Source organism: Crocuta crocuta, unplaced genomic scaffold (genome assembly GCF_008692635.1).
Source record: "Crocuta crocuta isolate KB4526 unplaced genomic scaffold, BGI_CrCroc_1.0 scaffold28, whole genome shotgun sequence".
Lineage (NCBI taxonomy): Eukaryota > Metazoa > Chordata > Mammalia > Carnivora > Hyaenidae > Crocuta > Crocuta crocuta.
Window position 1 is genome coordinate 10,162,035 of NW_027533256.1, and position 24,270 is coordinate 10,186,304.

At 44.8% G+C, this 24,270-nt stretch overlaps 2 protein-coding genes and 1 pseudogene across 2 annotated transcripts in view; all 3 read left to right on the top strand.

Annotated features, from left to right (window-relative positions):
• CHAT (choline O-acetyltransferase) overlaps positions 1 to 8,264 on the top strand; it is a 41,737-nt gene extending 33,473 nt beyond the window's left edge. Inside the window, exons 11-14 of the mRNA XM_077746443.1 lie at positions 2,496 to 2,637; positions 2,773 to 2,835; positions 6,083 to 6,220; positions 7,995 to 8,264. Coding sequence (XP_077602569.1) covers positions 2,496 to 2,637; positions 2,773 to 2,835; positions 6,083 to 6,220; positions 7,995 to 8,264 — 613 coding nt within the window. The remainder of the gene's footprint in view (positions 1 to 2,495; positions 2,638 to 2,772; positions 2,836 to 6,082; positions 6,221 to 7,994) is intronic.
• A 5,835-nt stretch (positions 8,265 to 14,099) lies between these two features.
• LOC144216927 (mitochondrial import inner membrane translocase subunit TIM14 pseudogene) lies at positions 14,100 to 14,444 on the top strand (annotated as a pseudogene).
• Positions 14,445 to 18,886: 4,442 nt separating this feature from the next.
• The window catches only part of CUNH10orf53 (chromosome unknown C10orf53 homolog), a 10,169-nt gene continuing 4,785 nt past the window's right edge, over positions 18,887 to 24,270 (top strand). Inside the window, exon 1 of the mRNA XM_077746477.1 lies at positions 18,887 to 19,001. Within this exon, the coding sequence (XP_077602603.1) occupies positions 18,905 to 19,001 (97 nt within the window). The 5' untranslated portion in view covers positions 18,887 to 18,904. The remainder of the gene's footprint in view (positions 19,002 to 24,270) is intronic.

Sequence of the window (24,270 nt, forward strand, 5' to 3'; positions counted from 1 at the left end):
TCCCCCCACCCCACTCCCACCCTCCTCTTTCTTTTCAATTGCCATTAGCCCCTCCCCAGCCTCCATCATCTTAAACAATAGCTTAGCTGCAGCCTGCTCCCTGGAGTCTCTGCTTCCACTCCCACCTTTGTAAAACATTGAAATATGCAAATCAGATTCTATCACGCACCACCTTGAACCCTCCCAATGGCTTCCTGCCATGTTTAGAACAAAGTTCAGGCTTAGAAAGGCTCCCTGTGAACTGGCCTCCACTGGGGCCCTCCTCCCGAGCTCTTTCCCGCCTCCAGCCCTTTGCTCCATTGGTGCCTCCATCCACCCACCTGCTGCCATCACCACCCTTCACAGGCCACCTCCTCTCCGCCCAGTCTCGGCCCTGGTGTCAGCCCTCAGAGGTCTGCCCTGACCCCCTCTCCTAAAGTAGCCACCTCAGGCCATCGCCACCCAGCTCTCTAGCCTATCCCATTGTGGACTCTTTTTCTGTCATGGCAGTTGTTTGTGTGAGCTACCTGGTTTGATGACTTGTTGGTTATCGTTTTCTAGCCTGTCTCTCCCAAGCCTGACATTCTGGGTATCTCTCACACACCAGGCACAGAGTAGGCATCAGGGGCCGAGTCACAGACGTGAGAAGACACGACAGGAGTTCTATCTGGGGATGGCACAGTCAGGTCTGAGGCTTAGAGAAGTCTCTGGGGTGATAGCCCTGTGTTGGGGGAGGGGTGAAATGTAGGGAGTAAGGGTTGAAGGCGGGGAGCCCAAGCAGTCTTTGATAGGAGGTTGAAACTAAAATGCAACGTGGATCATCCTGAAGGCAAGGCTGGCTCCTGTAGGCTCCAGTGCTCCCGGAGGAGCACTCATCAACTGGCACAGGCAAAAAATAGCACTACCCCACCAGGACCTGCTTGCATTTTGCAATATATGGGGGGGAGCATAAAGTGACCTTGCACTAAGGCCTAAGCAAACATTGACAGCACTTGTGTGGACATAGCATCCCAGATTCAGTTTCCCCCAGAGGGGTGGTAATTCACAGGGAAGGGAAGTGGCTATGGCCACTCAGAGCGTTGGGACTCCTTGGGGAAGCACATTCCACACGAGGTCTATGCTCATCATGGGGACACAGAGACCTCGCTGGCACTGAGCTGAGGCAGGACCGGGTGTCTGGAACCATAGTCGCCATTCTGATAACTGGCACGTGGCTGAAAGGGGCCATGAGGTCAGGGTCCTGTGAGAACCACAACCAGAGACACCGGCAGGTGTTACTTCAGAGAGCACTGCAGACACAAAGCTGGGGGGGTGGGGGTGGCTAGTGGACCCTGCACAGAGCTCTGCCTCTTCTACCCTTAAGTGAATCTTTGTTGCTCTGGACGTGGCCAGCAGTGGACATGGCCAGAGGCTCCTGTGAGTAGCCCAGATAGGAACTGCTTCCCATGGAGAACATTCTTCAGAGTCTAAACCATAATTAAAAAAAATTTTTTAATCTGCCCCTAGATTCTGCAGAAGCCTGGAAGCTGCCTAAATTGGGGTTGATCAGTGACTAGCCAGTGATGGCATCTACTTTTGCGCTCAGCCTGGTGTTTGCCTCCAGGGGCCATAGAGATAGAAGAAATGAGCTCCCTTCCAGAGTCCTTTCACCCAGAGAAATGAGACCTAAGTGTACCGGAAGTTGATTGACCTTCTCACCAAGTTACAGGGCCAAGTACTGTGCTGAATCAGACTTGGCCTTTCTCCCCCTAGAGTTTACCCAGCATGAGAGATACATGCCCTGGCAAGGCCAAGATGCAGGACCGTGACTTGTGTGTGACTTTGGGCTATCACTGCCCCTCTGTGATTCAGTGTCTTTCTCCTCCCCCCCACCCCCCCACCACCAAAGACTTTACTGACTGGTGAGAAAGATGCGTGCCAACCAGGTATGCAAGCCTAGGTGCGCTCACAGCTCACATGCCTAAGGAAAGGGCTTTCCCTGATGTGGGAGTGGCTCCCGTCCCAGACAACGGGATGGTGTCCGAGGGTGTGTTGGAAACGCCCCTGCCCCTGGACAGGCGGGCTGTGCAGCAGTTTCCACTCATGACCAGTGCAGTCCCCTCCCTATCTCTATCCATAGGTCACGCTTGAACTATTCCAAATAAAACAAGATTCCCTCACGGGTATAAATGATTAATTGCACAATTATTCCATTCTGTACTATTAATCAAACACTCATCAGATCTCTAAGAGAATTCTAGGTTTCCCACCAGCCTGGGATGTTTTGAGAAGTTACCAGTCACTTCTTTATTTTATATCCACACAGTGTCACCAAATGTATGAAAGTCGTATTAGCGACTCCCTGGCACTCCTCTTTGGGAAATCTCCTCCAGAATTCTATTAACATTAAAATGAAATACTATGCCAAGCAGAGTCAGGACTGGAAAAATAAAGCCTGCCGAGGCTATTTTTCTTACAGCGCTTATGGTTTCCTGAGACTGCAACACCGTCTGCCATTCATCTTTCATCTTATGCAGGCTCCACAAGAGACTTGTCCCCACGTACGAGAGCGCGTCCATTCGCCGATTCCAGGAGGGCCGCGTGGACAACATTCGATCGGCGACTCCAGAGGCGCTGAGTTTTGTGAGAGCCATCGCTGACCACAAGGCCACTGTGCCCGTAAGTCCTGCTCTGTCTAAAGAGTCTCCAGGGAACCAGAGAGGCAGCTGTGGGCTGGGCTCTGTGACAACTGGCTCCTTCAGCTTGTCTGCCACTGAGTAGCCCTTTAAAGCCCCATCTCTGGTCTGTTGACAGGCTTCAGAGAAGCTGCTGCTCCTGAAGGATGCCATCCGAGCCCAGACTGAATACACAGTCATGGTGAGTGAGGTGGCGCCCCCCTCAGGCGAACCCTTGGCTGTGGGCTGTACCTGGAGCTGGGCCTTTGAGAGCAGGGCCACGGCACAGGACCTGGGTGAAAGCTGGACCCAGCGACTTGGCCAAGGCCACGCCTCTCAGAGCCTCCTTTTTCTTACTTTTAGAACCTAGGTAACAGCACTGGTTTACCCTTTTTAAAAAATATTTATTTATTTTTTAGAGAGACAGGGCACAAGACGGGGAGGAGTAGAGCGAGATGGAGACAGAGAATCTGAAGTGGGCTCTGTGCTGACAGCAGAGGGCCCGATGCAGGGCTCGAATTCACAAACTGCGAGATTATAACCTGAGCCGAAGTCGGACTCTTAACCTGCTGAGCCACCCAGGCGCCCCACCACAGCACTTGTTTTTACGTGGATTTTACAAGAAAACAATGAATGGTCTTTGGGGGGAAAATGTTAATAATAGCACCAAATATGTTATAGCACTTTAAAGTTATAGACAAGAGAAGTCAAATGTGAGAAATGGTGGCCGAGCCTGGCACACTGGGGTGGCTTGCCCACCTTGCATGTTCGCAGGTGAGGCAGTATTTATTCCCACCTAGGACTGGTTTTGCCTTCTCATTTTTTATTTATTCATACTGCCTATGAATAAAATGTCTTGGCTGAAAATTAATAGTGAAATCAAAATTTTAAGGGAGATGTTCCCTTATTTAGAGAAATAGCTTATTTTCCAGCATGGCAGAGCCATCATTTGCACACAAACAGCAGAGGATAAGCTACTACTTGCACTGGTGATCAGTATATTAATTGACAATCATTCTGGGATACCTGGGTGGCTCAGTTAGTTAGGCATCTGCCTCCTTTTAACTTATTTATTATTTATTTTTTAAATGTTTATTTATTTTTGAAGGAGAGAGAGGTAGAACATGAGCGAGGGAGGGGCGGAGAAAGAGGGAGACACAGAATCCACAGCAGGCTCCAGGCTCTGAGCTGTCAGCACAGAGTCGAACTCACAACTGAGACTATGACCTGAGCCGAAGTCAGATGCTTAACTGACTGAGCCACCCAGGCACCCTTATTTTTTATTTTTTTTAAACGTGTATTTGTTTTTGAGAAAGAGAGTGAGCACGAGCAGATGTGGGGCAGAGAAAGGTGGGGACAGAGGATCTGAAGCAGACCCTGCACTGACAGTAGAAAGCCCAATGTGGGGCTAGAACTCATGTTCCAGGAGATCATGGCCTGAGCTGAAGTCAGATGTTTAACCCACTGAGCCACCCAGGTGCCTCACCTCTGGCTCATGATTTTGGCTCAAGTCATGATCTCGCAGTTCGTGAGTTTGAGTCCTGCATCTGGCTCTGCGTTGACAGTGTAAAGCATGCTTGGGATTCTCTCTTTCCTTCTCTCTCTGCTTCTCCTGCTCTCTCTCTCAAAATAAAGAAACTTTAAAAAAAAGTATTTAAAAAAATCCTCTAGAGCATTGATTGCCCTAGGGGGTCTGTTGTGTTAACTAGTATCAGCTGATGGGAACAGCTAAATAAAAGAGATGGGGTGGGAAGGGGAGAGCTATAAGGATCTTTGCAGGTGAATCTGGTGCCTGGTTGGCAACACAGGGTAAGGGACAGTGGAAAGAAGCAAGGGAAGCTCCAACTCCCTGGCAGGTGTATTTGGAACTGGTCATGGAGAAAGGACATCCCGGTGAAGGAGCAAGTGTGCTCCAGATGCCCCATCACAGCCTCTCACAGCACCATATGCTTTTCCTTCACAGCACACACCCCCTCAGCATCCTGTACCATAGTGGGAGCTCAAGTATGAGTCCCTGAATGAATGAAAGAAAGACTGAGCGATGAATCATTCTACTCATTACTACTTTTGGCCCTAATCCAAACAATCTGTTAAATCAACCCCAGTTGCTACAGTGAGCTCAAGGCAGTGAAGATGGGTGGGTGGCTGCGTGGCTGCTTCTATAGATCTACCACCAATCAGTGATGAGACAGAGGTAACTAGAGAAATTAGAAGTACGCCCACTTCATAGATGGGCTCAGAGTTCTTCCCCTCTGTCCTAATGGGGCACGTCTAAAGTGAGCCGAGGTTGTAGGATATGTCTTTTTAACCTATAATTAGTGCATTGGAAGAGATTGGGGCCTCTGAGTCATCTTTATGCATTTGTTCTCTACTGAAAATGAACAGGTGACAAATCCCAAAATGTGCCTTGTAAACTTGAACAAAGTTCATTGTATTGGAGGTTTCCTCCTTGATGGGGCTCTAACAGCTAAGTGGGCACCTTACATAACTGCAAACCCCCTAAGATTTACAATCACCCTGATATGGACCCAGAGGTCACTACTATGGGCCAGAGGTGGTCCTCAAGTCTCCATCAACTCCCATAATTGCCCCAAATAAACATGGAATCCAAGCGAAACCAGTGTGCATGCTACACATGCCACCTCAAGTGAGAAGGCTATGAAACGAGGGCCCCCATTCCACTGCCCCACTTCCGGCCACACCACCACGTCTGAGTTCCTCCTGCATAGAAATCTTGGAGTCCCCACTGCTATTATCTTATCCTTTGATAAGAATTCAAGTGTCTTATGATAAAAAGGAAAAAAATCTTTCTCCATTCAACAAGCTTTCCCCTTGCAAACATCAGCAGAGCCTCTGCTAAGATGTCTAGTTTCTGTCTCAAAATGATTCCTTAGATTATAAATCCAGTTTAGTTGAGCTGATTCTGGGCCCATGAAATAGCAACCAAGATTTAGGAACAGACCTTAATGTCCTCTATCACTCATTCATTGGACTTCTGCTAGAGGATAAAGTATTAGTTGTGCTGAGAGTCTGCCAGTGATATCCCAGGGCAGCCCCCCTCATCCCTCCACGGGGCCCAGCACCCATCCTTCTCCCCAGACCCCTCCCCTACCTGAGGAGTTACTAGGGATGGCCTGATCCACCCCTTTCACTTAGAGCAGTGACCGTGCTGGGGTTGAGGGGTGAGAGATACTCAGATTCATAGACCTTTAACCCATACTCAGAACCCAGCCTGCTCTGGATTCACCCTGTGCATGCAGGAAGGGTCCAAGGAGCAGAGGCTGAGTAGTAAAGTGGGCAGTCCTGGGTGGCCACCCACATCTGCAGCAAGCCCTGGGGGAGTGCAAGCCTTGACCCTTGCAGTCGCCAGTAGCATTGTGGACTAGAGAGAAGGGGGAGGGCATCGGAGACCATTTCTCATGACCTATTCTTTGTCCCTAACTGCCCAGGCCATAACAGGGATGGCCATCGACAATCATTTGCTGGGGCTACGGGAGCTGGCGCGGGACATGTGCAAGGAGTTGCCAGAGATGTTCACAGATGAAACATACCTGATGAGTAACCGGTTCATCCTCTCAACCAGCCAGGTACAGCCCTAGTGCAGCTGTCGCCCAAGGGGACATATAGTGTAACCAGTGCGCTTTCTCAAAGGCCACTTAATGTAACCAAGTGACTACAGCCCACTGGTTGGAGTCAGGCAAGTCCCATATCTGCCTCTTACAAGCTGCATGACCCTTGGCAAAATGACTTAAACGCTCAGGGTGCTGGTTTCCCACCACCTAAATGGGTGTAATCACGGATGCCACCTTGGCAGAGGTGGACTGGATGGGGACTGGTGCCCTAACCATTATGCTTATTACCTTTCGATCTGTTACCGGAGGGGTGGTGTTCCACCGTGATGACCACAGGCTCTGAAGCCCAATAGGTCTAGAGTGAAGCCCTGATTCAACTAGAAGCAACGATGGGGGTAGAAAACCTAGTCCAGTGCCTGGCATGGACAGGACCCTCTAATCAGGTCACGGCCATTATTATAAAGATCTACGTGACCAATGACAGGTGACTAGCCGCCAGCCAGCATCTTTTCACTAGTGCTACAGGCTCACTGTGTTGGAGGACCACTGTCAGAAAGACAGAATAAAATCCACTAGAGAAGGCAGCAGTTGAGGAAAGAAAATAACTCCCCAAACATCAGTTTACTAAAACTCCACCTCATCTGCTAAAAGCTAGACGTGGGCAATAAAAGGAGCTGACAAAGTTGTGTTTGAGGATAAAAGCCCACTCAGTAGTTTGATTTTGTCGTTACGGCAGTGAGCTCGCCGACGTAAATAAACGAGGGCAGGACACAACAACATAAATTCTTCAGGAAACCATCCATGGGCAAAAAGTACTTTGGAACGGTTTTACAGCCTTCAGCTGTTGCACGGCAAATTTATCTCACAATGAGGTGACTCTATTAGCAAGACTAATGGTTTGTTCTGCCCCATTAAAATGGCCGGTGTCATTTCTGAAGGCCCGACTACAGAGCCCCAGAAACCTTGGGTTTCAAACAAACCCCACTCTGCAGGTGCTCAAGAATGTGTTTTATTTTCCCCGCAAGACCAGCAAATAAAATTAATTTGGGGTGTGGTGGTTTGGTGTTTTTTTTCCCCTCCCAAATGGAAACGAACATTTATGGCTTGAATGCCTTCAGAGACACATTTTCCTGATTTGTGCTCCTGATTACAAAATCTCAGCACTCTGAATTCAAAATGTACTGGGTGCATAACTAAAGCTCCAGTTGATGGCAATCGTTGGAATGCCCAATGCTGGGTAATTGTGCATGGCGGGGCTATGGGGAGAAAATCAGACCAGCCAGGCAATACTGACAGTAATTAAGGATGTGGGGAAAATCGACAAAGAAGACAGGCCAGATTTCCTTCTGTTCATAAATTACTCCCTCTGGGAAGCCATCTAACTGCTGGGTGCCACCAGGGTGCCATTGAGTTAATTACCCTGATTGCCTCGATGCCTCAAACAGCCCCCCGGTGAAGGAGAGACTCAGCCTGAGCCCCAGCACAGGTCACTCTGGGAGATTTTGACTCCACAAGTACAGCTTACTTCCTACCAGGGAGTGGCTTATGGACCCTCTTCTTCCAATACTGTGCAGTGAGATGGGTTTGTTTTTATGATTCTGGCTGCAGCCATTCATGCTGAAACAATTGGTTCATTTGGTTAATTCAGTCAAACACCCAGGTGAGAAAGAGAGAAGCAAATATCCCATCATCCCATTGAGGCCGCCGGGTTGTTGAAACACCCTGCATTCTAGCAAGTTCGCAGGTTACATTTCAGAACAAGCGGCGTCTGACCTGTCCTCTCCTCCAGGTGCCCACAACCATGGAGATGTTTTGCTGCTATGGTCCCGTGGTACCCGACGGGTACGGGGCCTGCTACAACCCCCAGCCGGAGAGCATCCTTTTCTGCATCTCCAGCTTTCATGGCTGCAAAGAGACCTCTTCTCCCAAGTTTGCGAAAGCGGTGGAAGAGAGCCTCATTGAAATGCGGGACCTGTGTAGTGCACCCCAGTCTACGGCGGGCAAGCCGCTGGCAACAAAAGAAAAAGGAACAAGGCCCATTCAAGGGCACCAACCTTGACTCCTGCCACTAGGCTTCACCTCCCCAAACCCAGCATTCTGCCACTGCTAGACCCTGCCAAACCCCTGCTCCCCACCCTCTCCCCTGCTTTCAGTAGCTCCTGTCCTCAGGGCCCAACACAGAGACCGCACTACTCCCTCACTACTCATGGGAATTGTCATTATTTACCAAGGTGCCCTGTGGCCTGTGTACTGGGAAATAAGATTGGCCTGGCTCTGCGGCAGCCTCAGTGAGATGAGGAAGTCTACACTGCCTTCCCTCTGTGGATCAGAAGCTTAATGTTGGTGTTTGCTACCCTAGCGGGACCTAGTGTATCCAGGTGATATATTTGCCCAACAAAAAAATGAGTCACCCTGTTACATGTACCCATGAATGTGTACCTCCATGAATCATGAGGAAAGAAGCCAACTCCAGGTCATTACCTCTTTTTTGGGGGAAGAGTAGAAGACTTTGTTTTCAGATTCACAGCAGTCTGATCATGGCATTCACACCCCCAAGGATCCTACCACTCACATTTTTTTCTGGCTCTTTCCCCACTCCCCTTCACAGGAATCACGCCTTTATAGGTGATCTGCCTTCTAGAGAAGAGAGAGGGTTGCTTTGGGGGTTTTCTGTTGTTGATTTGTTTTGTTCATCTTTTAAATTTTTTTTAATGTTTATTTATTTTGGGGAGAGAGAGAGGCAGAGAGAGACACACACAGAACCTGAAGCAGGCTCCAGGCTCTGAGCTGTCAGCACAGAGCCCGACGCGGGGCTGGAACTCATGAGCCCCGAGATCACCACCTAAATCTAAGTCAGACGCTTAACCGACTGAGCCACTCAGGCACCCCTTGTTTTATTCATTTTTAAGAGAGGATTTTAAGAAAAGCAGCATATAATTAATTTCAGAAAATGATCTCAGTGATCCAAGCAGGATACCTGCAGACAGCTGAGCTCCTTTATGTGGAGGATGTTACCCAGGGATTCTAACTAAACCCCATGTGGAGGGGTATGCAGCAGGACTCTCCCTGCCCCCATTGAGGAGGGCGGGGTGAGGAGACAGCTGGCGGGGAGTGGGGCCAGGAGGAGGGAATGGCTATACCCAGAGCCAACCCTGATGGAGGGGCAGACTGTGCACAGAGCCAAAGTTTAGGTGGTCCCGAGAGGTTGTGATCATCAAGAAAATATGAGAGGCACTTCCTGTTGGGGAATATTTTTATAGTAAATCTAAAAAGGCAAGGGAGTGGGAAAGCAACACTGCAAATAGCTGAAGCAGCCTATCTCTGTCCGGAGGAGGCACAGCGCTTGGCTCTCACCACTAACTTCTCCCGTACAACCAGTGGGAGGTTCCTGAAAATACCCCTCACCCCATTCCCACTGTGCTCTGAGGCCTTCTGAGCTCTGCGCTCTGGCCCAGGGACCCAGCACATGTCCCTTTGGACAACTGTGCAAGCTTTCTGCACTTTGACCTCTATTGAAGTAGGCAGGGCTGAGATGAGGGACCTTTGTTCAGCTCTTTGAAAACACAAACAGCTCCCAACAGTAAATTCCTTGAGCCCCGGTTTTAGATTGAGGATTTCTACTGGATGATCTGGGAGATCTGGCACTGCCCTTCGAAGTCACTGGTCTGTAGGTGCATAGTCCTTACAGACCTCCACCTTCCTGCTCCTCTTGGGAACTAGCAGCCTAAGAATCCTGGGAAGGTCTGGGGAATTTCTGTCCACCTGATGTAAGTTGACCCAAAACCACTTGTCTGTTCTCACAAACGACCACAGTACAGATCTGAGTTCTCTTCTGATTTCCCTCCGTGGATTTCTGGACAGTTGATTTTGGGGTCTGGCAACCCCACTGACCTTGACCAAGAAACCAAGTCCCTCCATCATCAAATGGGTACAAGAATGTCCCAACTTTGCAGTGCTATGAGGATTGTAGATCAGGTCCATAAAGAGCCTTGCACAGGCAGGTGGGCGCTGGTGTCCACTGTCAGGATGATGTTACGCCAGCAGCCATTGTTCAGGTGAATTTATTTCAAACTTTTTACATGGATTTGAAAGAACCAAATTCACATCTGTCATTCTTTGAGCATAGGGAAAGGAAACTGACTCTGTACATTCAGATATCAGCCATACACTGTGAGGGCTTCAAGAAGTGCAAGATTGTGGACATGTGGCAGGAGGGAACACCTCCTCTTTCTGAGGAAGAATCTGGAAGCTGGTCTTCCCCCTCCAAGAACAGGTGGATGCACTGAGTCTTTATGCAAAGGCAATGCTAAGCCATGGCCATGGGCATCTCTGGGGGACCCTCAAAATGGAAACTGTTTCAAGCATCCCCAAAGAGATGGCAAATGAAATCTGGAGACAGTCATTTCAGGGCAGTGACGCATAATAAAAATGCTTGTGGCCACCTTACAATACCGCTAAGTCGCCAAAATATATAAAGTTGACATTTGAGTTCTATTTTTATAAAATTGTTCTAGATTTATGGCAATATATACATGTGTATTTATAGCCTTTCAATTTTAAGTTATAGTTTTGTGCTTTCAAGAAATATACGTATGACTAAAGAACTGCATACTGAAAGCACTATATTCAAAATATTTAAAGACTGTAAGCCTGTATTCAATAAAAAGTAATGCCAAGAAAGATGGTGTTAGCCATTGTTTCTACTCAGAAGTGCTATAAAGATTTTGTTGTAAACTCTGCAAACTGGGTTAGCGATTCATTTGGCACTGTCTGAGGTCTATCAGCAGCAGCAGAGGATGTCTGAAAGATACAGGGAGAGAAAAGGAGGAAGGAACTTAAGTCTCTCTTACCATGTGGCATGGGGAAAGGGTGAGGGGCAGAGAGGTTCACGGGCTGTTTGTGATCAGGTTGGCAGAAACCTGGGTGCAGAGATTAGGGCCTCCACAAACATGCATAGGAATAATGGAGTGGACAGAAAAGCACCAGCCTCAGAGATGGGATGCCTGGACTATATAAATCCAGCTCTATCTCTAACTTGTTGTGGACTTTGGGAGTGTCACTTCACCTCTGTGGCCCTGTTTCTTTATCTGTGAAATGAGGATGTTGATATCAGCACTACTCACTTCCAAGACTGTGGTGGGATGACACGGATGGTCCTTGTTTGAAATCGTAGTAAGTGATGTACAAATCTCTCACTGCACCCTCACAGGTACATGCACACAGCTTCCTTCATCCTGCACAGCCCAAAGATACATTCCAAGCTGCAAGATACCCTCTGCAGCCACAAAAATCCACAGAACCAGGACTGAGATTCCAGATGCTTTCCAATCAGAGCCTAAAAGGAATCTTAAAGTATCTGAATTTGTATAATTGGGATGCAGAAAAGGCATTATCCAAAAAGATAATGGCTAATAATATTCCAGGAGGAATGGTGGGGTTAGGAAGGAACAGGATCAAAGTAATGTCAGCTTGCTCTTATTTATCATATAGATCACACATAACCCTAAAATAACAAGATGAAGACAATAGAGAGAGAAGAGTACCAACAGGCAAGCCAGCCCCCAACATACAAAATAATGCAATCCCCTCGTTATTGTCTTTGGAGTTTCCTTGGGGTGGATGTTGGCACATTTAGCTAAAAAGGCATGGAAGAGTCCCTCCCAGGTTCACAAGAACAACCAGAAGTTTCCAAAATAATCCTTGGTAGTGGGGGGAGAACCAGTGCCTTTCATTGCCTTTATAAATTCAGCTCATTTCCCTCCTTTTATAGTTCTCTGAGTTTTCCTTCCAAGGAGGCCTTTTGATAAATAATATGCCATCTCCAGGAAAAGCTGGCTTCATATCACATACAAGAGCCTTTCTAAAAGCTGTTCTCCCTGTTTCCGAAGGGCCAGGTCTCTCCTTGTTCCATTCCTTCTGTTTCTTCCATCTCCTTGTGGGATTTTACTTCCTATTTCTGTCCCTTATGTGATATTGGACCCCAGGGTTCTCTCCTTGATCTCTCTCTCTTTCTTTTTTTTTTTTTTTAATATTTATTCATTTTTGAGAGACAGAGCACAAGCAGGGGAGGGGCAGAGAGAGAGAGAAGGAGACACAGAATCCGAAGCAGGCTCCAAGCTCTGAGCTGTCAACCCAGAGCCCGATGTGGGGCTTGAACCCACAAACCATGAGATCATAACCTGAGCCAAAGTCAGATGCTAAACTGACTGAGCCACTCAGGTGCCCCTATCTCTATTTCTAATATTAAGGAGCAGCAAAATGGGAGATTGAACTGATGCAGAAGGGCCCCTTTACTTATAAAAATATATGCACAGAGAAAATGCTTTTAAATATATAGTCCAATTCAAAAGAAAGAAAATAAATCCTCACATTATAAAAAAAAAAAGGCAGAAAAATGTCTAAAACAGAACAGTGAGCAGGAGCTAAAGATGTGTCAGACCAGACACAAACTCCAGTGGCTAACAGCAGGGTTTACCACCCTACAAGCTGAGAGAACATAACCCCAGCTCATGCAAGATGGGAGATGCAGCTAAACTCCCTGCACAAAATCAGAGCCTCATAGAAGTGTCCCAACTCTAACAAAGAAAGAAAGAAAGAAAGAAAGAGAGAGAGAGAGAGAGAGAGGAAAAGAAAAGAAAAAGGAAAAGAAAGAAGAGAAACGAAAAGAAAAGAAAAGAAAAAGAAAAAGAAAAAAGACTAGAAAAACTCTTCCCATCAGCCCAAGGGAGCATTGAGGAACCATGCCATTCACTCAGGACAGTAGATGATGGAAAAAAGACATCCATGAGAAATTAAACTATAAATATGTGCCATATGTAAATGAGGAGCCTGAGTTTGTACAACTGATTTGCAAAGCAGGAATTCTAAGCCAATGTTTTTTTTTTAATTTCCTGTGTCAATAAGATCCAAAGGGCCTCAGCAGAGTCCAATATAAAACAACCATCCACAAACGTGGAGACACCAAACACCCAGAGAGGGAAAACACTCTATTAAAGATGAGCTCACAGTCAAAAATATACAAACAGCACAAGAAATAGTTCACAAGAGGGAAAGCAGCAGATAAAGCAAACAGGAGAGTTAATATCACAAAGACTGCAGAGAAAAGACGACTCAGACAGAAGCTGTAAAATAGATATGTTTAATATTATAAAGAAAGAAATAAAAATACAAGGAAGACACATGTAGAAGTTCAGGAAGAAGAGATTAGTGAGAATGGAGGAAAGCACTGTTCAAGAGAAAATCGTTAGGAATATTTCAGAATCAAAGAAATGCATTACTCTAAAATTCTTGGCTCAAAGAAGAAATAATAATGGCAATTTAGAAATACTTAGATCAGAATGATAATAAAGATACTTCATATCAATATCTCTGGGATACAGCAAAAGTGATACTTTGAGGAAAATTAATACCTTAAAATACTTACATCAGAAAAGAAGAAAGGCTGAAAAATGATGAGCTAAGTGTACACTTCATACCCTAAGTGTACTTTTTTCTTAAAAAGAAAAAGTGGGGCACTTGGGGGCTCAGTCTGTTAAGCATCTGGCTCTTGGTTGTGACTTAGGTCGTGATCTCACGGTTTGTGAAATCGAGACTCACATCAGGCTCTGTGCTGACAGTGTGGATCCTGCTTGAGATTCTCTCTCTCTCTCTCTCTCTCTCACTCACTTTTCCTGCCTCTCCCCCATGCACATGCATGCACACACACTCTCTCTCTGTCAAAAATAAATAAACTTTTTTAAAAAGAAAGAAAAAGAGCTAAACAGTAAACTCAAAGAAAGTAAGAAGATAAGACAACTATCAAGGAAGGAAAAAACAAAAAATAACAGAAAAGCAAAAGTTGGTTCTTTGACCACATGCTCATGCTCACTAGAGGCCAGGGAGCTTAGCCAGAGTAATGGCCAATACAGGGGTAGCAGTTGGACTGACCATTGCTGCAGGATTTGCAGGTTGTTATGTTCTGCAAGCCATGACACATATGGAGCCCCAAGCAAAACAAATTTTTCAAAGTCTACCAAAATCTGCCTACAGTGGTGGCTATTATAGAGGTGCATTTGAACCCATAATGACAAAATGAGAAGCAGCATTAATATTAGGCATAAGCCCTACTGCCAGTAAAGGAAAAATAAGAGATGCTTCTTGATGACATATCCTTTGAAATCACCCAGACCAGGGAGGATCTCCTTATATAGCCAAAATCAAGGAAGCTAAAGATTTACTAGACAGTCAAGCTAAAAAATGACATAAATGTATAATGAATTTTAAGTTCTTGTTAGTTTATGTATATGAGTGCCAGATTCTTATAATAAAATGCCTGAAAGTTACAAGTTTTTAAAATGATTTAGTACAAGCTGAACCAAAGCTTTGGTATAAGTTTCTTCTTTGAATTTGAGGATTTTAAATCAGATTAGAGAATATTTGGAGATTCTGGAAAACAGTGTGGAGGTTCCTTAAAAAATTAAAAATAGAATTGCCCAAGACCCCACAATTGCACTCCTAGGAATTTATCCAAAGTATACAGGAGTGCTGATTCAAAGGGGCACATGCACTCCAATGTTCATAACAGCACTTTCAACAATAGCCAAATCATGTAAAGAGCCTAAATGTCCATCAACTGATGAATGAATCAAGAAGATATGGTTTATCTTATGCAATGGAATACTACATGGCAGTGAGAAAGAATGAAATCTGGCCATTTGTAGCAACGTGTATGGAACTCGAGGGTGTTATGCTGAGCAAAATAAGTCAGGCAGAGAAGGACAGATATCATATGTTTTCACTTATAAGTGAAACAGGAGAAGCTTAACAGAGGACCATGGGGGAGGAAAAGGGTAGAAAATAGTTGGGGAGAGGGAGGGAGGCAAACCATGAGAGACTCTTGAATACCAAGAACAAACTGAGTGCTGATGGGGGTGGGGGAGAGGGGAAGGGGGTGATGGGCATGGAGGAGGGCACTTGGTGGGATGAGCACTGGGTGTTATATGGAAACCAACCTGACAATAAACTATTTAAAAAATAATAAAAATAAATAAGTCAGAGAAAGACAGACATCATATGATTTCACTCATTGGTGGAATTTTAGGAACTTAACAGATGACCATAGGGGAAGGGAAGGAAAAATAAGATACAGAGGGAGGCAAACCATAAGAGACCCTTAAATATAGAAAACAAACAGGGTTGATGGGTATGGAGGCTTGGGAGGGTGGAGAAAATGGGTGAAGGGCATTGAGGAGGGCACTTGTTGCGTTGAGTACAGGGTGTTGTATGTAAGTGATAAATCACTGGAATCTACTCCTGAAGCCAAGGCTACGCTGTATGTTAGCTAACTTGACAATAAATAAGTAGATAGATAAATACATACATCATACATATTTGGAGACTTAACACTCAATAATCATGGATAAATACATACAATTGGAATAGAAATATTGTTCATTCATTATTCATTTAACAAATAATCTGTTACCCACTTCCAGGCAAAATGAATGTGACATTCTCTGGCTTTTAAGTGTCCCAGTCAAATGGGATACTGATAAACTGGAACCTAAAATACAATGTGATAAATATATTTTTAACTTGGTTCTTTGAAATGAATAACAAAATAGACAAGTCTCTGGTAAAACCAATGAAATCAAGAGAAATTCAGAAATATATAATATTAATAATAGGTAGATACAACTATAGTAGACATTATAAAGATAACCAGAGAATACATCGACTTCTTTATGCCAATAAATTTGAAAACTTAGATAAAAATTCTTAGAAAAATATAATTTAAAACTAATAACAGAAGAAAAAAATTTCTGGATAGTCTTATAAATCTTAAATTAACTGAAGTAGTAGTTTAAAATCTTCCCACTCAGAAAAATAAGTATGGGGGGAGAGGAATGTAAAATGTTATAGACATGTCCTACCAAACATTCAAAGAAATGATCATTTCAATTGTATATAACATCAATAAGGGACTATTCCCTCTTTATATAAACTCCCTTATTTATTCTCTAAGGCTAGTATAACTTTAATATCCAAACCAGACTTGGATATCCAATAAAGAAAAACTAAAGGCCCATTTTCCTCATGCATAAATATCCAGAAATCTAAATGAAACTATAGCAAACAAATTCTAACAGTATATTAAAAAGTTAATGCACCCATGACCAAGTCAGGTTTATCTAAGAATACAAGGTGGTTTAATATTAGAAGATGATGAGCACCAAGTGATGTATAAAAGTGTTGAATCGCTGTATAGTACACCTGAAACTAATATGACACTGTCTGTTAACTAACTGGAATTAAAATAAAAACTTTTAAAAAAAGAAGATAGCTAAATGTCATTTACCCATGAACAGCTTAAAGAATAAAAATATAGGACCATTCTAATAGATCACTGAAATGCATTCAGTAAAATTCAACAGTCATTCATAACTTTAAAAAAATTCATAGTAAAAGGAATTAGAAAAAACTTAGCTTGACATAGAACATTTACATAAAATATACAATATACATCATACTAAATAGGGAAATGTAGGATAAAGAGAGGATATGCACTATCCATTTCTATTCATCATTGCACTAGAGGCTCTAGCCTGTGCAATAAGAAAAAGAAAGGCTTAAGAAAAGAAAAAAAAAAACCTATCATTGTCTGCAGACACAGTGATTGGGTATATAGAAAATCCAAAAGAATCTATATGTAAATTAACAGAAATCAACTAAAAAGATCAAGATTGCTTACATAAAATCAACATAGAAGAGTCAATTTTGTTTTATACACGAGCAACATACAAAAAAAAAATCACAGTACACAATACATGATTTACAATAGAACCTAGCAATAAATCTAACAAAAAACATGAAAACCTATACACAGATAATTATAAACTGCACTGAAATACATTGAAGAAGATCTGAATAAAGGAGAGATATTTCAAGGTCATGAATATGAAAGCCTCATAAAGATGTTAGTTTTCCCCACACTGATCTCTAGATTCAGTGCAACTCCAGCAAAACTTCAACAGGGGAATCTTCTGCCTCTGATAATGGTAAACTAGCTAATTCAGACTAAGCTTCCTACAGAAGACATCTTTAAAAATCTGGCATATATGTTTTTTAAAATTTCTTGAAATCATAAAAGAGCTAACTAGATCAAGATCAGGGAGAGGATGAGAGTAAGTGAGCATAGCACTGGCGATGTTTTTACTCTGAAGCCATTTAGTGATCTTGAATAGGCAACTAGAAGGTAGGATGCAATTTTTGTCTTTGCAGCGTTAGGCACATAAAAATTGGAGCCCAGCACCACTACTAGGGAATCCTGGCAAACCACCACCCTCATTGGGGCAGAAATGAGGATAAAATATAAATGAGCCAACCTCCACCTGGCCTGCCTCCCAGTTTCAAGCTATCTGGATGACTCAGATAACCATAAGCCCTGAAGTCGTATTAAGATGATCCTGGTTTGCTGGTGTTACCAGGAATCAGCAAGCAGTGAAGAAGAAAATAGAGTCTTCTACAGAGGAAGATACCGTCACCCTTCGCCTCAAATTGTTCCTACAAGTAATTTTTCTAATACAATGTCCAGTACACATTTAAAGTAAACCAAGAGCTCTAGACAAAATAAGCGACACTAGTAGAAATAAGGACGGAAACAGAAACATGGGATCTCCAGATAGTGGAATTCTCAAACACGGACTATAAAATGAGTATCTTTACTATGATTGAGAAGATAACCTCAAAACTAAAACACTTGGCAAGAAACTGAAAACTATAGAAAGTGTTACAGCAGATTTGAAAAACGACCAAGTAAAATTCCAGAATTAAGACATAAATAACTGGGTAAAAAAACAACCATATTGATGGCTTTAATAGCAGTTAAGACACGGCTACAGAAAAAATTAGTAAACTAGATTACAGGTAAAAATGAATGAGTGAATGCACACATACATATATACAACCCAAAAGAAGATCGAAAAGAGAAAAACACAGAAGAGACATAAAGAATACAGTTGGAAGGTCCAACACATTTAACTGAAGTCCCTAAAAAGTGAGAAAATGGGACCAGAAGCAATATGTGAAGAGATAATGACTCACATTTTTTCAGAAAACAGATAAAAGGCTTAAATTCAGCTTCAAGAATCTCAACAAATCCCAAGCAAGATAAATAAAAAGAAACGTGTATATACATAGGCACCTTACAAGGGTTTCCAATCCATTCTACACCACTGACTTGCCTTGGAAAGTTACCTGGTCCCTCTGAGCCTTAGTTTTGTAAGTACATAGTACAAAATACAACCTACTTCATAAGGATGGTAAAAAGATTAAATGAGATAATATATGGAAAGTACTTAGCATATCACTTGACACATAATTTCTGTAACTAGCTATAAATGTTGGTTCTTGCTATTTATCATTAACACTTGCCATACCAAGTAGAAACCCCGCATTTATCTGGCTGTCGCCTCTACTGACCACCACACCTTTCCTGCACCCCAGTGGTGGTGGTGCAGACACCCAGAAAGGAAGAATTCCCATCCCTACCCCTGACACAAGCTCTTAGGAGGGGATTTGGGGCGGAGGAGCCTCAAGTTCCACCCCTACCCGCCCTGGCCCCGCCCACCCCTGCGTGGCCACACCCTCTCCCAAGGGCCTGCAGAGCAGTTGCCTAGCAGTGTGTGTTGCGCTTTAGCCCAGGCTGGCGGCTTGGCTGCCATGCCGAAGAACGCAGTAGTCATCATGCGCTACGGGCCCTACAGTGCCGTTGGCCTGTCTGTGGAGTACCGCACCTTCCGCCTAGAGGGCCTGCAAGGTGGGTAGCCTAGCGCCAGAAGGCCACCCAGCTGCGTGTGCCCAGGTGCACCCCGGCCTCTGAGTGCCGGTGCAGACCGTACCCTCTGCCTATACCTCCTTCCTTCCGCAGACCCAGACCAAGTACCATAACCTCTGGAAAGTCTACCCTGAGCCTCTACTTCCCCAGGATGATTTAGCATCTTCCTCTGGCTTCCACTGCTTCGAAATAGGAGTAGAAACAAACATGCACTGGGTGCCCACTGGGTACTAGGCAGTTTACACAAATTATTTGGATAGGAGGGATCACGTAACCCTGCTTGAACAGAAGATCAAGAATATTAAGTGACTTTTCCAAAGTCACGTGGCTGGAAAATGGTGGGAGAGTCTACACTTTGAGCATTCAATCACGCAACAAACCTCTACTGAGCTACTATGTGTTGGACACTCTTCCAGGTACTGGGGACATACTGGCAAACAAAGATATGTGTCCTTAAAATGACCGTTTCATTGTTGACTACCGCTTAACAGTTGTACTGAGCCTCCACAGAGAGATGTAATCATAGTGGAGCCTGCCACTGGCAGTAATTGGAAGAGAGAGGGGAAGATCTGGAAAGGGTGTTTGCTAGAATTATACTTGAGTTGAGCTTTAAAAAGCAAGGAGAAAAAAAATAAAACAGGTAATGAGAAGGAAAAGCATGCCAGACAGAGAAACTACAAAGGCTGGAAGCGTGAACAAAGGAGGTATTTGTTGAGCTTCGGAGAGGATAGGGCTGGAGAGGTAGACAGGGGCAGATCCTGCACAGCCCTTTGCAAGTTTCAGGCAGGGGATGAAACTGTGGCTGTCTGAGGAGAATGGAGCACAGAGGGCCAAGATTGGAAGCGAAGAGACAAGTCAAGAGACTTCAGGTGTTCCAGGGGAGAGATGAGAGTAGCTTGGACCAGGACAGCCATAGAGGGGAGGTGGATTAAAGTAAGAGGAAGGGGGTGGGAGGCGAGGGTCACGAGGGTGTCCTCCAGATCCAGTCAGTGTCTGGCTTGATCGAAGTGCTGATGGACGGAAGTGCGCTACACTGAAACTGACGACTGACAACACGGATGGACTGTAATTTGGAGGAACGTACTCCATTTCGACCATATTAAACTTCATGTGTTTTCAGCTATGTAGATGGAGGTACTGAGTTAGCTCTGCAGTTCTGGAGCTCAGAGAAAAAGTGTGAGCTAGAGATAGAATGGTCTGAGTCATGGACTTGGGGACAACACATAGAACGAGAAGAGAGCCCAGACCTGGGTCTTCAGTCTTCAGCGCCTTTAAATGTTCTAATTTCCCATCGGAAACTTCTCACCAGCTCTGTCTCCCTGGGTTCATGAGGTTTATTGTATGTCTCAACAGTCTTCTGCCCAGACAGCTATGCATTTTTCATTTGCCCGCGGGCTGCCCACAGCTTTTCCATCCTGTGTGAGTTCCATGTTAGGTGAAACATAGATGAGGGCCTTGCGCCAGTCCCTGGGTAGCCCCCGGACAGGGCGGAACAGACACAGGAATTTGCAAAACATGGTTTGCTCTGCTCCCTTTAGACATAGAGACCAGGGCCCACACTGGGGTCAAGGGCTGTTATCTTCAAGGCTGCCAGCAGGTGAGGGAGGAGGCGGGGCAAAGGCAAGTAAAGATGTCACAAAGCTTTCTTACCATCTTGAAGTTGCCTTTGTCTTGAACCAGCATTTACTCTTTTGCCAACTTTGACTGTTTTCCAGAGTTCTGACAAAGTTTGTTCTGGCAGTTTCTGTTGTTTTTTTAATGTCTCTGTGGAGGAACCGGAGTTTGGAATGCCCGCTCTGCCATTTTGCTGATGCCTACAGACCCTTTTCAATCATGTTTCTTGCTGCTGCATAATCAGCATGACTGTATAGAGTTCAACTAGATCATTTCCCCACCAAGAATTATATTAAAGGAGAATGCATAAGTAAACATTTTGTTATAATGTACAAATTACCAGTATTGAAGTGGGGGATACTTCCCGTCTAGTTTGTATGCAAATTCCGTTGACTCACCTGGTCACCTCTGGTCATTTGTCTCCTACTTTCGTTCTTGGCACTGTTGGCAGAGAGAACGGCAGGAGCAGAGATCAAGTGCAAGGATTCTGAAGTCCAGCCAATCTGACTTTGAATTGGTCTCCACCATTTAGTAGCTCTATGGCCAAACCCAAGATCAAGTTATTTCACTTTTGCAAGCTTCAGTTTACTTATTGGTAAAATGGGAGCAGATCCCTACCTCTCTGATGTGAGATTCCAATGGGAAAATGCGCACAGAGTCATGAATACCATACCTGCACATAGTAAATAAGCATTCGTCCTATTAAATCAGGGCACGGGGTTACTAGGAAGGGAAGGAGGGAGCTGCGTGGGGCATGCTGGGAAGCAGCAAGCCATTGGGTCTGGCTGTAGGGTGCTATGCAACAAGAGGGTCAGGCCTGTTTTACCCTTGGCAACAGGGAGCCAGCCAAGTTTCTTGAGCTAAAGGATCATGAGATTAAGGATGTGCCTTAAGACATCCATCCTCAGAGAAGAGATCTGGGGAGGGGAAGTGAGAGAAGATGAATTATTAAGAGATATTAAGAGGTTAGAAATTATGTTCTGAAGTTCAGGGGAAAGACAAAGGCATATTTGAGTCAGAAGCAGTTATGAGTTTAAATAACATCTATGTGCTGATGGCTCCCAAATTTCTCTCTCCCATTAGGATCTCTCATTGTCACTGGGGTGTTTAGTAGGCATCTCAGACCAGTGCCACGATCTCTCTGCTGAGCTCCCTGTGACCACCTTTGTCCTCTGCAATCTGCCCTCAGCACCAAAACCAGGTGACGCCTTTAAACTTGAGTCAGAGCATGGTCTGTGCTTCCGAGAACATCCTGGTTGCACCCAGCTCACTCAAGGGAGAAACCAATGGCCGACAGTGGCCTACGGGCTCCTGGTGTCCTCCCTGACTTCGTTTCTTCCATCACTACACACTCTCTCCCCTCAGTCACTCGGCTGCAGCCATGCCGACCTCCTCACTGGCCCTTGAACACACCTGGTGCAATTTGACCTTGAGACATGGCAGCTGCTCCACCTGGAACGCTCTTTCTCCAGATTCCTGCACGGTCCTCACTCTTCACTCCCTCGCAGCCTCTGGGTGTTTCTCAAAAGTCACCTTCATCAACAGACGTTCCTTGAGCATCCCCATCAAAAATGTCAGCACTTCCCTCCGCCTCCCTCTTCCTTCCTCTTTTTGAAAAAAATTTGAGGGGCGCCTGGGTGGCTCAGTCAGTTGGGCGGCTGGCTTCGGCTCAGGTCATGATCTCGCGGTTTGTGGTTTCGAGCCCTGCATCGGGCTCTGTGCTGACAGCTAGTTCAGAGCCTGGAACCTGTTTTGGATTCCGTGTCTCCCTCTCTTTCTGACCCTCCCCTGCTCACGCTGTCTCTCTCTCTCTCTCTCAGAAATAAATAAAACATTTAAATTTTTTTAAAAAAATTAAATTAAATTTAAAAATTAAAAACATTAATGTTTTTCTTTATTTCTGAGAGACAGAGCATGAACAAGAGAGGGGCAGAGAGAGAGAGGAAGGGAGACACAGAATCTAAAGCAGGCTCTAGGCTCTGAGCTGTTAGCACAGAGCCCAACACAGCGCTTGAAGTCATGTGCCGTGAGATCATGACCTGAGCCAAAGTTGCACACTTAACCAACTGAGTGCCTTCCTTTCCTCCCTTTTTATTTCTTCCTGGTGCTCACAAGTTTGAGCACACTCTTTATTATGCCCTCATTGATCACAAATTCATCTTTTTCTAGGTGAAATGAACACTTCACCTATTTGCCTCATTATCCTTCTCTTCTCCTGGGATGTATGCTTTAGGGGAGCAGGGATCCTGGTCTGTCCTGCTCTCTGCTGTGTCCCAGTGTCCAGAACTGTGCCAGGTATATCGTAAGGGTCAATAAACATTAAATAAATAAAATTAACCTGAATGGAGCTGAACACTGGATCCACAGGAGGTGAGACTTGGGGAGAAATCAAGGAAAAGACAGAATTGGTGAAGAGCAGGACCTCGGCAGTGGCCCCTCTGAGGGGTGCAGAGGTAGGAGACGCTCCAGAAACCAAGGAGGCAAGTGAAATGATGATTTTAAGGAAAAAATGGCTAATGGGCACCAAACTGTTAAATAGGAGTCATTTTAGTAAAGGCAATTCATGGTTACTGAAGAACATAGAAAAAAGTATTCTCAGAGACTTGGGATAGGAAGGCAAAATGGTACAGAAACTTTCCAGGTCAACTTGGCCACATCTTAAAATGTAACCATAGACGGTAGAATCCAGCTATTCCATTTCTCAGTCTCTTCCATGTATATGTAAACTCGCACATGTACACAGAGGCATGCCCAGGAATATTTCCTGCAATGTTCTTGCGGATAGTGGAAATTTGAAAACAATCGGAGAAAGGACCAGCTTGAATATATTGTAGTACAGTTGTCACATGAAATGCAGTGTACCTGATCCATGTATATATTGACAGAGCTGGATCACCATGACATGACGTTAAGGGCATAAGGTGTGTTCCTGAAATCACATACGCTGTGATCCATCTTCCATTAAAAATGACAAAGTGGGGGCGGGGGGAAAAGGAAGAATTATGGGTGATTTAAAATGTTTTGTCCTATAATTGTAAGGTTTTTAAAAAATCTTGGGTCCACATTATATTTATAATATGATAAAAACTTTATGGGGCGCCTGGGTGGCTCAGTCAGTTAAGCATCTGACTTAGGCTCAGGTCATGATCTCGCAGTTCATGGGTTCAAGCCCCACATCAGGCTCTGTACTGACAGCCAGCTCAGAGCCTGGAGCCTGTTTCAGATTCTGTGCCTCCCTCTCTCTGACCCTCCCCTGCTCACGCTGTCTCTCTCTCTCTCTCTCTCTCTCTCTCTCTCTCTCAAAAGTAAATAAAACGTTAAAAAAATTGAGATGATCAAGGGGAGAATTTTTATGGTTGAAGGAGAGGAGCATTGCAAGGTATCAGCAGTGGTTGATTTTTAAAGTTAGTTTGTATATCCCTGAAGGATAAATCATATAATATCAGCAGCCAACATCACTGAGGGCTGACGACAAATGCCAGGGTATTAACAAAAGCAAAGCAGGGAGTATCTGGTCCCCACTCCTCTCCTAGCCGGTTCTGTCTCTCCCACCCCCCCCCCCCCCCTCCCTCTCTCTCTCTCTCTCTCTCTCTCTCTGCCCCTCCCCAACTCATGCTTTGTCTCTCTCTCCCTCTCA